Genomic DNA, 13370 nt, shown 5'->3' with positions numbered 1-13370 from the left:
TGAATGGGGAAATAGTTTACAGTTTTGCTTCAGGCTGGTCAGAACTGGATATGCTGATTAGGCACATTCACTTTGATATCCCCACTATCTTCTTAAGGCATAATAGAGTCCATTGTAACTTGAGCAATTTATTCTCTTTTGGAATACATCCTATGCTTGGAATACATTTTGCTTTCAATTGTCTGACTTTGGGGCTGAATTTAGAGTAATTCAGCTCTGGGTTTGAATTCCATGTGCATAATCTAGGTTCAGTCATTTAACCTCTTTTAACCTCACTGTAGAATGAGGCTGGTGCTCACCACACCAAGGATTGCCATGAAGATAAATGTTGTAATCTACGTAAAGCATGTAGCACAGTGCCAGACCCTTGGTAAGCCCTTAATAAATAGTTGCTACTGCCATTGCTACTAGATGGATTTTTTATTTTGTTTTAAACTTGTATCCAATAATTCGGTCATTTTTGAACATGATGATGGTATGTTAAAATGCCTTGAGGATGTTTTGCTTTCTCTTCTGATTTTAATGTATCAAGTGATTTTCTCTACCTTCAGAAATTAGTTTTATTTTTATGGTCTGTGCCTCAAGTGTGTGCCAAATACTGCAGTAGTGTTTATGTTTTCTTCAGACCATTTGTGAGTCTTAGATACAGATTTAAATGGGGCAGATTTACTTGATGTCTTAAGTAATTTGTAACTTAACATTTCAGGTTCTATTTTATTCATGATCTATATATCACAACAGATATTACTGCTACCTAAATGATAACCTAACTATATAGAGACTGTTTGATGTGACAGGACAAGCGCAGATTGGAGCCAGTCTGGAGCCAGAATGTGGGCCAACTGGTGTTCTCATATTGTGAATGATATATCCAGAGCTTCCTAGAATTACTGTGAGGATTGGATGACACAGTGTATACAATGTACCCTGCACAGTGCCTGGTATATTATAGGCCCCCTCCCCACATCTGTTAATGGGAAGGTAGTTACTATGACACAGATAGCCTGATGTTGTTATAGCTTCTTTCCCTCCTGAATAATATCACTTCACCAAGTATCTGTTATTGGTAATTTTGTTCTATTTTAAGTGTTTGACTTCATAATAATGGATTTATTTATTTATAAAGTAAATCATTGGATTTGTTCCCACCAGTGATACCAAGAAGAAGCAGGCAATGAGGAAAAAGAACAACAGTGAAGTGGAAGACGTGGGACCCACAAGTCATGACAGAAAGAAGACCAAGTGGGAAACCTCAGAGCCTTTGGATACAGGCCTGTCTTTAGCCGAGGATGAAGAGCTGGTGTTACATCTGCTCAAAAGTCAAAGCTAAATAGTCTTGTCTTGTCTTGTCTTCTTGTCTTCTTCTTGAAACCTCTAGTCATGATTATGTGGGCAAGAAGTTGAATAAACAGTTGGCTTTGGGGCACGTAGGTAACATGAGTCCCATGCCCAAAGGACCCATTCTTCAGACAGGAGCTATCATACCTCTAAGCGCCTTTCACAGGCCATGCTTGCACCATCCCAGAGCAAACTCACAGTGATGGTGGATTATAAAATTTCCTGATCCCATTTTCCAGCCTGTGCTCTGTTAGATTTTATCCATGGGTTCCTACATCTTATCACTGGAAATGCTTCCTTTGTTTTACTGGCAAGTTCTAGAGACCTTGTTTCATTGTTGGAAATTCCTGTTTTGCTTACCATACAGAAGTTTCTCTGTAATATTAAACAAAATTGCTCAGAGAAAGAGTATGATGAGTATGATGGACCAACCCTGAGAAAAAATGAATATTTTTTAATAGCCTTGATCAATAATAAACATATTTCCTATAAAATAAAATATTAATGTTTTCATTGTATCCAGAAATATGAGAGCATTCTCAAGGGAAGTTTCTTAAGATTAAAATGCTTGGCCAATTCCTGAAACAGTGAATCTTTCATATTCTTAAATTAGCCTTCCTAAAGATATCATTTAACTTATACTTGCAGACTTGGCAGCCATTTATAAATAGAAATCCTGACTCTGAAGACTTTGTGATCTAAAACCAGATCTGTTAGTGAGCACCTAGTATGCTGTAGGTCTTCTACAAGTGCCTTTTGCAGCAGGTACCACAGATCCCTGCCCAGAGCCAGCTCCTGATAATGAGTAGAATAACACAGAGCCTCTTTTGGTTATAAGTAACTGGCATATTCTTCACAGGGAAAGAAATCTGTGCCTTGGCATGACACCACTGATTTGATCATGATTTGTCATCTTCTCCTTATTCTCTCCCTTTCCTACTTTCCACTCCATGTACAAACAAAAATAATTTTTGCTTACTGGTACAAATGATCCATGAATCCAAGGAAGGGAATATCCATAATTGCTTCCATCTCAGCCTAAGTCCATATTTGTCTCTGAAAAGTTTCTCCTACTTTCTTGCTTGGTATCCTCATGAGCAACACCAACATCTTTTAGTCCTCAAAATGAGAAACTTGACAACTCCTCAGCTTCTCCCTTTCCCCACCCTTCACTTTGATGGTTCTATTGATTCTTCTTCATAATGACTCTCTTATCTCCATTGTTTCTTCTCTGTCTTCACAGCTTCTGCTTTCAGGCAGAGTTACATTCTCATCATGACCTGCTCAGATTTCTGCAGTGATCTCCTAACTGGTCATTGTGCTTCCTGCCTCACATTTTTCTAGGCCAATCTTCCGTGTTGTCAGAATTCTCTTCATAGCATTGATCTGGCATGTTTCTTACTTCTGTTGCAGTGCTTATTATGTAATGTTGAAGACATTTGTTTATAAGCCTGTTGCCCCTGTTGTAAGACAAGTTTCTTGAGAGCATAAAGAATGTGTTTATCCCTCCTGTGTATCCCCAGAGCCAGACACAGCACCTGCCCTATAATAGGTTCAATAAAGGCTTTTTGAGTTAATGAATGGACAGTAAAACACCAACACAGTTTTTGAAAGTGTGTGGTAGTGCATTGCTCTGTTACCTCTGGTGGGAAGGATATAAAATGGTGGAAATGAGAACTGGATGAAATAGCTACAATGGGCAAGAATGACTATAATGGAGAAAACAGATGAGAAAGGAATTTGGGGTATAACAACCTGGGATGATTTTGAAATTAAGGTTGCTGGTACAGGATCTCTTGAATATTTTCAAAGGGCAAAAAGATGCAAGAGTATATAAACTAAAGGTTTGGCCTTCCCTGGTGGTGCAGTGGTTAAGAATCTGCCTGCCAATGCAGGCGACATGGGTTTGAGCCTTGGTCCAGGAAGATGCCCCATGCCGTGGAGCAACTAAGCCCAGGCGCCACAACTGCTGAAGCCCATGCACCTAGAGCCCATGCTCCGCGACAAGAGAGAGGCCACCGCGACGAGAAACCTGTGCACTGCAACGAAGAGTAGCCCCTGCACACAGCAATGAAGACCCAACACAGCCAAAAATAATTAATTAATTAAAAAAAAACAAAACTAAAGGTTTACCACTGAATTCACTCTGTGCAGTTTTAGATTTTGTTTTTTCTAATCCAAATAAGGAATTTTTACTTATTTTTTACTCTATATATGTAAGCATTGAATAAATATACTGCAAGGCCTTTGGTTCATAAACTAGTTTGAGCTGTATTCTGTCCCTAGACCTGAATGGATCCTGACTAATACATACATTGTAAGGAACTTTAGTTTGCTGAAATTTGAAAACTGGTTAAAACATCAGAATAGTGCTGTTTGAAAACTCAGGTAACAAATATATATTTCGGTAGACTAAATTGTTACTGTTTTAGCTGTGGTGTAGTTGGGGGCGCATGACCTAAATCTGACTGGCCAAGCTATTTCCTAGACTCAGAGATTGGCCCAGACGTGGGTATAATACTCAGGTAAGGACAGAAAGACTCCTTCCTTGAGAGTAAAGTACAGAATATGAAAGAAAGATTCCTTACCCATGGGGAATTCCTAAAAAGGGAGGATGTCGATCTGGGGCCTTTGGCAGCAATTTTTTCTGGTCAAATGGAGGCTGCTTCTGAGAGGTTGGAGAGAATAAGACCAACACCGTGAGGTGAGCAGAGTGGAGAGATGGAGAGAGAGCCCTGATGGCATCATTTGAACCCTTTGGCTTCAACTGTATCTGCTCCTTGTACTTCCTAATTATGGGTCAGTAAGTTTCTGTTTTGCATAAACTACTTTGAATTGTATTTTGTTCCTGGAATGAATGGATCCTGACTTAATATATATGTTGTGGGGGATTTTAGTTTGCTGATTTGAAAATGAATTAGAACATGGGAATAGTGCCGATAGAAAGCTTGGGCATTGTTGTTCAGCAGACAGCAGCTCCATCCCCTCCCTCCCTTGGAGAAGCATGAGTTTCCACTCTGCTCACGTTGGGCTTGAGCCTGTGACTGACTTTAGCCCGCGAAGTGTGGTGGAAGTGACTGTGTGCCTGTTATAAGCAGAGGCTTTAAGGTGCTCTGATGCTTCCATCAGCCCTCTTACACTCTTGTCTTCTACCTTGAGACCAGCGTGGACCAGAGAGGATACTGCTTCAGACTGGGCACAAGGTGAGAAGACATGTGAAACAGACCTACAGCCTCCTCCAAGTCCTGTGGAGCAAGAAATCCACTGAGACTTGGGGTTCTTCACAGGAAAAGGTGAGAGAAGCACTTAACCAATGAGCAAAAGCATTCATTCATTCAATAAATGTTAATACAGCAACTACTGTATGCCAGGCCCTGTATGTAAGAGAAATAGAGCAGTCCCCTCCCCTGCTGTCATGTAGTAAAGGGAAAAAGAGAAGAAAATTCATAATTTCAGTGCATTATGAAAAGAGCAGGCAGGAAAAGGAAGACTGCTCTTTGAATGAGAAAGCTGTTGCTGGAGTACAGGAAGGATGGAGGATATGGGTAGTTTCTTGGCCTGCGACCCAAAGACCAATTCTTGCTTGATGCTTAACTGAGGCAGAGAGGCCATTCATCAGACTCACTCACGTAAAACGATCCCTAAGATGTGTAAGTCTCTGAGCAGATACACTCAGCAGCAGAGTGCTTTGGAGGACTGCCCTTAAGCTTAACATGGCATTTTAGATTTGGGGGTTATAAAAAATGGGTAAGTTTAATTAAATGTAGTTAATTTTGTTATACAACATTCGAAATATCCTGAACATGAAGGTTGTCTCCGTGACTGTCAGAGTCCACCAGAGGATGCAGATGTTCCTGGGAAGTGTGGGGAAGAAGGTGGGGCTGGAGGTGGTGGTACAGGTAAAGGAGAAAGAGCCTGCAACCAAGTTTTGAAAAGCCTGTTTCATATTTTTTAAGACCATTTTTAACTAGACATGTAATCATAGTGTGATTTTCTTCCACGGCCCCTGCTGATCAGACAGGCCAGAGCAGACAGGTTTTATACCATATTACCCAGCGCCTGCTGAATCAGGAATTGGCAGCTAACCCAAAGGCTAGCCATTAGCCTGTGAGAGGCTAGTGCAAAAAGCTCTCCCCAAACAGGGACAAATTGGGCAGATAATGTTCTTATTCTCTGAAACTGAAATTTAGGTAGTCAGCAACATAAGGTTATGAGACAGACCAAGAGCACATCATGGGCATAAGTGAGCTCAGATTAGAAGTCACGCAAAGCTACAAGGGAACTAGAACTCTGGCAAAAAGATAAAGAGTAAATGGTGAGGGATCTAGTTGGTCATGGAAAGTGAAGCATGCGTGGAGAGTATTGCACCTGGTCCAGAGCTGCAAAGACCTGCAGACTCCCCTTGCTGAGTCTCCAAGGTCCACGCTGACCCTCTGGGCCTCGTCTCCATGAGCCTCATATTCTCCTGGGTCCTATTCCTAGATTTCTGTTCAAGTCTCTCTCCTTCACTGCCTGGGATCTAAGACCCTATTGTCTGAGGTAGTCTGAGTGAGTCCTTGGGTTTTTTGTACCCAAAAGAGCTTCAGTAAAACTCAGAATACTCTAATGTCTGCTGCTTAGATTTAACGTGTATAGGAATCACCAGGGAATCATTTAAAAGTGCTAATCCTGAATTGGTAGGTCTGGGGTGGGGCCTGAGATTCTGAATTTCTTATAAGCTTCCAGGTGATGGTATGCTGCTGGCCCTTGGCCACATTTGAGTAGCAAGGCACTAATGGAATTCAGAGAGTTATTAAAATCATTATTTACAGATAGGGATCCTGTCAGAGTTCCAGCAGGAAACAGATGGCACACACAAATTAGGGTAATTCCAAGGGGATTTAATAAAAGGATTAGTTACATAAGCCAGAGCAGGGTGTAAGGAAACCACAAAAGGTTAGTCTACCAGAGGCTAGTAATAGAAGTGTTACCACTCCTCTCCCTGAAGGGATGAGGGGAGAGAAGGGAAGGAGAGACAGCTAATTTTTGACCTTCAGTTGATATATGCAGCCAGCCTGAGGTGACCACAGGGAATGAGGCAAGAGAATAAACTCTGTGACCTCACTCTCCGGCCAGTGATCCTCACTGGCCCCAACCAAAGCCAGAAAGCAAGTTGCCCATAGATGTAATTGTACAGTCTCCCAGGACACAGCAAGGTGGAGAAGTGTAAGGGGCCAACAGGAGAAACTGGCCGAGACGTAGGGTATATGTAGGTGAAATCTTTTTGTGGGGAAGAGGAGAAGCCCTCAGACTTTGTGCCTTCAACACCTACTGTGTACCAGGCGTTGTTCTAAGTATAGACACATAGCAAGGATGGGCAAGAAGCAAACCAGCATATAAAACACTAAGTGTAAGAGTAAGGAGATAGAGCAAGTGAGCAACAGAGCAGAGGCTATTTTGATGAAGGCCAGCAAGAACCTCTGATGGATAGGAATCTGAAGGAACAGGACCTACTTCCCAAGTACGTGTGAATGAAGAAAAGTGTCCAACCATACAGACTGATCTCACTAGAAAATTCATTCTTCTAGTGGGCCTTCAGTGCTGCTTTCCTAGCTTTGCCCTCTTTCCTACACTCCAAGACAACTATTTCACACATTTCCCTCTCAAATCTCCAAAACCTCTTGTCCTTCTTCACTCTTGGCTGATGATCTTACTTTTGATTTTACTGAGAAATCAAAAGAATCCTTCCCTGGGACTTCCCTGGTGGTCCAGTGGTAAAGAATCCGCCTTACAGGGGAGGGGATGCAGGTTCGATCCCTGGTCAGGGAACTAAGATCCCACATGCCACGGGGCAACTAAGCCTGTGTGCCACAACTACTGAGCTCGTGTGCCTCAACTAGAGAGCCCATGTGCTGCAAACTACAGAGCCCACGTGCTCTGGAACCTGTGTGCCCCAACTAGAGAAGAGAAAACCTGCACACCACAACTAGAGAGAAGCCCACGTGCCACAATGAAGAGCCCACGCACTACAATGAAAGATCGCGCATGCCTCAACGAAGATCCCATGTGCCGCAACTAAGACCTGATGCAGCTGAAAATAAATTAAATAAATAAATAAATAATAAATCTTAAGAAGAATCCTTCCCCAAGCTCCCACACCACATCCACCCTTGCACCTGTGCCCACACTTCCTGCCTTCCCCCCTGCCTAAGGCCAAACCCCCTGCATGCGCTATTCCCATGTCCTCTGGCCCTTTGAAGGATACTGCTTCTGCAGTTGTCCCCTCTCTCTACAGTATTATCAGTTTTCCCTCCCTACTGGGTTATTCCCATCAGTGAACAAGCATGCTGTAATGTCTCCCATCTTAAAACAAAACCTTGACATTCCTATGCCTTTCCAGGCACAACTCCATTTCACCCTTTCCTTGTGTAGTTTGAGTCCTCAGAAGAGCTGTCTCTATTACCACCTGTCTGTACTTTCTCCCTTGCCTGTCTTTCTTAAAACACTTTATCGAGGTATAATTGATATGAATAAAATGCACATGTTTAAAGTATACAATTTGCTAACTCCTGTTCTTGTTGATTACTTCTTTTCAGTCTCTTTTTCTGGGTGTTCCTCATGTTCTTTACTTCTAACCATTAGAGACCTTCTGACCTCAACCCTTGGATTTCTGTATCTACATTCACTCCGAGTGATCTCATTCAGTCTCCTAATATAACATACCATCTCTAGACTGATAACTCTGAAATTTATCTCTAGCCCAACTTCTCTGCCTTCCAGACTCATGTCCAACTATACTCAACATCCTATCTGGATGTCTAGTAAACATCTCAAACTTAATATGACCCAAGGTGAACTCTTAATTTTCCCCCAAATCTTTCTCTCCTGTTTTGCTTCCATTTCAGTAAATATCATATCTATTTTTTCTGTTTCTCAGGCCAAAATCCTTGAAGACCTGTTTGACTTATCTCTCTCAAATCCTAGATCCAACCCATTAGCAAATTCAGTCAGCTTTTCTTTTGACATACATCCAAAAGCTAACTTCTTATCACTATTCCCATTGTAATTTCCACTCTATTACAACACATCATTCCCAGAAATATTGCAATAAGCTCTTAACTGGTCTCCTTGTTTCTGCCCTTTCCCTCATCCAAAAGCCAAAATGATTCTTTTAAATTATAATCTGAAGGTCCTTCGAAGGACATCAAGATGAAGGAGTAGGAGGGTGTTGAGCTACCTCCCCCAATAAACACATCCAAAAAAAAATCTACATGTGGAACAATCCTCACTGAAAACAAACTAGAGACTGGTAGAAACTCTCATACAACCAAGGCTGTAAAGAAAGATTCACACAGAGTTGAGCAGGAAGGGAAGAGAAGTGATCAAGTCAGGGGCCGTGCCCCTAGGAGGGGGCACAGAAGAGGGGGGGATTGCATGGGCTCAGAGATTCTACCTGTGGAGTGAGTAGTTTGAACCACATATTGGGTGCCCCAGCCCTGGGGTCCCACATTAAGAAGACAAGTCCCCTTACCTTAGCTGGTTTGAAAACCAGTGGGACTAGCAGGAGGGCTGTAAGAAACCAAGACCCCACTTGTACAGAGTGTACAAATGCTTGCTTATGCCCAAAATAAGGTGAAGGAAGCAGAGTGAAACTGCAGGGCTCTGGCTGGCTTCCCCCAATCCCAGTGTGTGCCCTGGCCCATGCTGAGCATCCACTGTAGCACCTTTAGCTCTGTGCAGCTGCTGACATGGGCAAAGACTGTCGTTGCTGAGAAGAGTGCACAGTCGAGGGGGGATGGAGCCTGCTTGAACCTGGCATGACATCCAAACAGGACGAGGGTGGCCATTACTGGGGTTCATGGAGGCAGCAGATCAGAAATGGCCTGGAGCTCTGACTGTTGTGCTGGGACGATCCTAATATGTGCAGTGGCCTGAACTGGGTACCTGCTGGGGCTCATCTTGCTCCAGTGATGCTCCCCCTGGGGTGAAGTTGCTGATGCTGGGAAGAGGGGAGAGCACACACTAAGAGGGAAAGGCATCAGCTTGACCTGATCCTGAGGGCTTCCACTCCAGCACCTTGGGACCTGACCCTGCCCTTGATAGGGTGGTGACAACCACTGAGCATAGGAGAAGCCCTGGCTCACACCTGGCTCTGGCTCTAGCCACTCCAACTCCAGCCCCACCTCCCACCAAGGTGATATAGCACATCCTGGGGGAAAATGTGACCCGTGCTCACTTCAGATCCACCTCTCCCATCAAAGCCACTGGGCACACATAGACTACACAGGGACCCTCCCACACAAGGACACTGCTTCAAACCAGGATAGGTAGCTGCTTCACCTAATCTCATGGAGACAGAGGAAGTTAAGCAAAATGAGAAAACAGAGAAATTTATTCTAAATGAAAGAACAAGAAAAAAAAAAAAAGCCCTGAGGAAAACAACTAATGAAACAGAGATAAATAATTTACCAGATAAAGAGTTCAAAACAATAATAAGAAGAATGCTAACTGAACTAGGGAAAAGAGTAGATGAACACAGTGAGAATTCTAACAGGGAATTAGAAAATATAAAAAAGAACCAGTCAGAGCTGAAGAATACAATAGCTGAAATGAAAAACATACTAGAGGGAATTAACAGCAGACTAGGTCATACAGAAGAATGCATGAGATCTGGAAAATAGAAAATGGGAATCAATCAGAACAGCAAAGAGAAAAACAAAATAACAGTTTAAGGGACTTCTAAAACAGTATCAAATGTACTAACATTTCCATTGTAAGTGCAGCAAGAGAAAAAAGTCACATAGAAGACTGTCAGCTGATTTTTTCTGCAGAAACTTTGCAGGTCAGAAGGGTATGGCATGATATATTTAAAGTGCTGAAAGGGAAAAACCTACAAACTAGGATACTAGCAAGATTTTTATGCAGAATTGAAGGAGAGATGAATAACTTCTCAGACAGGTAAAAACAAAAAGATTTCATCAATACTAAACCAACCCCAAAAGAAATGATAAGAGGTCTTCTCTAAATGGAAAAGAAAAAGGTACAACAAGAAGCAAGAATTTATGGAAAAGGAAAAATCCTACTAGTAAGGGCACATGTATAATAAAGGCTGTGGATCAATCATTAAATAATCCAGTGTGAAGACAAAAAGAAAAAATTTGTAAAATCAACTATAACTACAATAAAGAATTAAGGGGCAAACATAAAGGTGGAAAACATGACATAAAAACACAAAACATGGAGGGATTAAAAATGTAGATCTTTTATAATGTGTTTGAACTTAAATGAATATCAGTTTAAAACAAGTAGATATAGTTACTGGTCAACATAGATGAAGCCAATGATAACCACAAATCAAAAACCTACCGTAGTTAAACAAAGATTGTCATACTGAGTGAAGTAAGTCAGACAGAGAAAGAGAAATGTCATATGATATTGCCTATATAAAAAAAAGAAATGATACAAATGAACTTATTCACAAAACAGAAACAGACTCACAGACTTAGAGAATAACTTATGGTTACCGGGGGGAAGGGAGGGGGAGGGATAGTTAGGGAGTTCGGATTGACAAAAAAAATTGTAAAACACTATATTGTACACCTGTAATTTATATAACATTGTACGTCAACTATGCATCAATAAAAAAGAAAGTTGAAAAAAAAAACTAGACAGAAAGGAACTAGCATACAACTAAAGAAAATCATCAAACTGCAAGAGAAGAAACAAAAAGAAGGAAAGAACAGAAAAGAAACATCAAAACAACCAGAAAACAAGTGACAAAATGACAATAAGTACATACCTATCAATAATAATGTTAAGTGCCAATAAACTAAATGCTACTGATTGGATTTTAAAAGATCCATCTGTGTGCTACTTACAAGAGACTCACTTTAGAACTAAAGATACACACAGACTGAAAGTGAGGGGATGGAAAAAGATATATCAGACAAAGTAGACTTTAAAACAAAGTGTATAACAGGAGACAAAGAAAGGCATTATATAATGATAAAGGGATCAACACAAGAAGAGGATATAACATTTGTTTACATATATGCACATAACATAGGAGCAACTAAATATACAAAGCAGATATTAACAGACATAAAGGGAGAAATCTACAATAATAGTAGGGGACTTTAACACCCCACTTACATCAATGGACAGATCATCCAGACAAAAAATCAGTAAGGAAACAGTGGTCTTAAATGACACATTAGACCAGTTGGACTTAATAGACATACATGTGACATTCCATCCCAAACAAGCAGAATACACATTCTTTTCAAGTGCACATGCAGGATACATCACTTGCTAGGCCACAAAACAAGTCTCAACAAATTTAAGAGGATAGAAATTATATCAAGCATTTTTCCCAGCCACAATGATATGAAACTAGAAATCAATTATAGGAAGAAAAATGGGAAAAAGACAAACACATGGACACTAAACAATATGACACAAAAAACCAATGGGTCAATGAAGAAATCAAAGAGGAAATCGTAAAAATCCTCAGGACAAATGAAAATAAAAACACATTTCTCAAATCTATGAGATCCAGCAAAAGCAGTTCTAACAGGTTTATAATGATATAGGTACCTCAAGAAACAAGAAAAATCTCAAATAAACAACCCTAACATACCTAAAGTAAAAGAAGAACACACAAAGCCCAAAGTCAGCAAAAGGAAGGAAATAAAAATGATCAGAGTGGAAATAAATAAAGACAAAAAACCAAAAACAATAGAAAAGATCAATGAAACCAAGAGCTGTTTTTTTGAAAAGATAAGAAATTGATAAGCCTTTAGCCAGGCATCAAGGAAAAAAAGGTAGAGGACTGAAATAAAATAAGAAATAAAAGAAAAATTACAACTGTTATCACAGAGATTTTAAAAAATCATAAGAGAATACTACAAAAAGTACATGCCAACAAACTGAACAACCTAGAAGAAACAGATGAATTTCTAGAAACATACAATTTTCCAAGACTGGGTCAGAAAGAAATAGACAATTGGGACAGACCAATCACTAACAGTGAAATTAAATTAGTAATTTTTAAAACTCCCAACAAACAGAAGTTCAGGACTGGACAGCTTCACAGATAAATTCTACCAAACATTTAAAGAAGACCTAATATCTATTCTTCTCAAACTATTCCAAAAAGTTGAGGATGAGGGAACACTCCCAAATTCATTCTATGAGGCCACCATTACACTGAAACAAAAACCAGACAAAAATACTACAAAAAAAGAGAAAATTACAGGTCAATATTTCTGATGAATATACATGGAAAAATCTTCAGTGAAATATTAGCAAACTTAATTCAACAGTGTATAAAAAGGATCATACACCATGATCAAATGAGATTTATTCCAGGGATGCAAAGATGTTTCAATATGTGCAAATCAATCAGTGTGATACACCACATTGACAAAAGATAGGATAAAGATCACGTGATTATCTCAATAGATGCAGACAAAGCATTTGACAAAACTCAGCATCCATTCATGATAAAAACTCATCAAAGTTGGTATAGAGGGACCATATGTCAATATAATAAAGGCCATTTATGACACATCTATGCTCATACCATACTCTATGGTGAAAAGCAGAAAGCTTTTCCTCTAAAATCAGGAGGAGCGCAAGGATGCCCCCTCTCACCACTTCTATTTAATATAGCATTGGAAGTCCTAGCCATAACAATCAGATTTTTTAATAAGAAATAAAATGCATCCAAATTGGAGGGAAGAAGTAAAACTGTCACTATCTGCAGATGATATGATAACTATATATAGAAAACCCTAAAGTCTACACTAAAAACTATTAGAACTGGGCTTCCCTGGTGGCGCAGTGGTTGAGAATCCGCCTGCTGATGCAGGGGATGCAGGTTCATGCCCCGGTCCGGGAAGATCCCACATGCCGTGGAGTGGCTGGTCCCGTGAGCCATGGCCGCTGAGCCTGCATGTCCGGAGCCTGTGCTCCGCGACTGGAGAGGCCACAACAGTGAGAGGTCTGCGTACTGCAAAAAAAAAAAAAAAAAAAAAAAAAAAAAAAAAAAA

At 40.5% G+C, this 13370-nt stretch overlaps 1 protein-coding gene across 2 annotated transcripts in view; it reads left to right on the top strand.

Annotated features, from left to right (window-relative positions):
- The window catches only part of DDX10 (DEAD-box helicase 10), a 287054-nt gene extending 285217 nt beyond the window's left edge, over positions 1-1837 (top strand). For both annotated transcript variants that reach the window (XM_029207245.1, XM_029207243.1), the window contains one exon: positions 1153-1837. In XM_029207245.1, the coding sequence (XP_029063078.1) occupies positions 1153-1330 (178 nt within the window). In that variant the 3' untranslated portion in view covers positions 1331-1837. The remainder of the gene's footprint in view (positions 1-1152) is intronic.
- Positions 1838-13370: the final 11533 nt, after the last annotated feature.

The sequence above is a fragment of the Monodon monoceros genome, unplaced genomic scaffold (genome assembly GCF_005190385.1).
Source record: "Monodon monoceros isolate NGI ecotype Baffin Bay Population unplaced genomic scaffold, NGI_Narwhal_1 Super_Scaffold_7, whole genome shotgun sequence".
NCBI classification, from domain to species: Eukaryota; Metazoa; Chordata; class Mammalia; order Artiodactyla; family Monodontidae; genus Monodon; species Monodon monoceros.
Note: the sequence above shows the minus strand (reverse complement) of the source record. Positions and strands in the feature narration are given on the sequence as shown.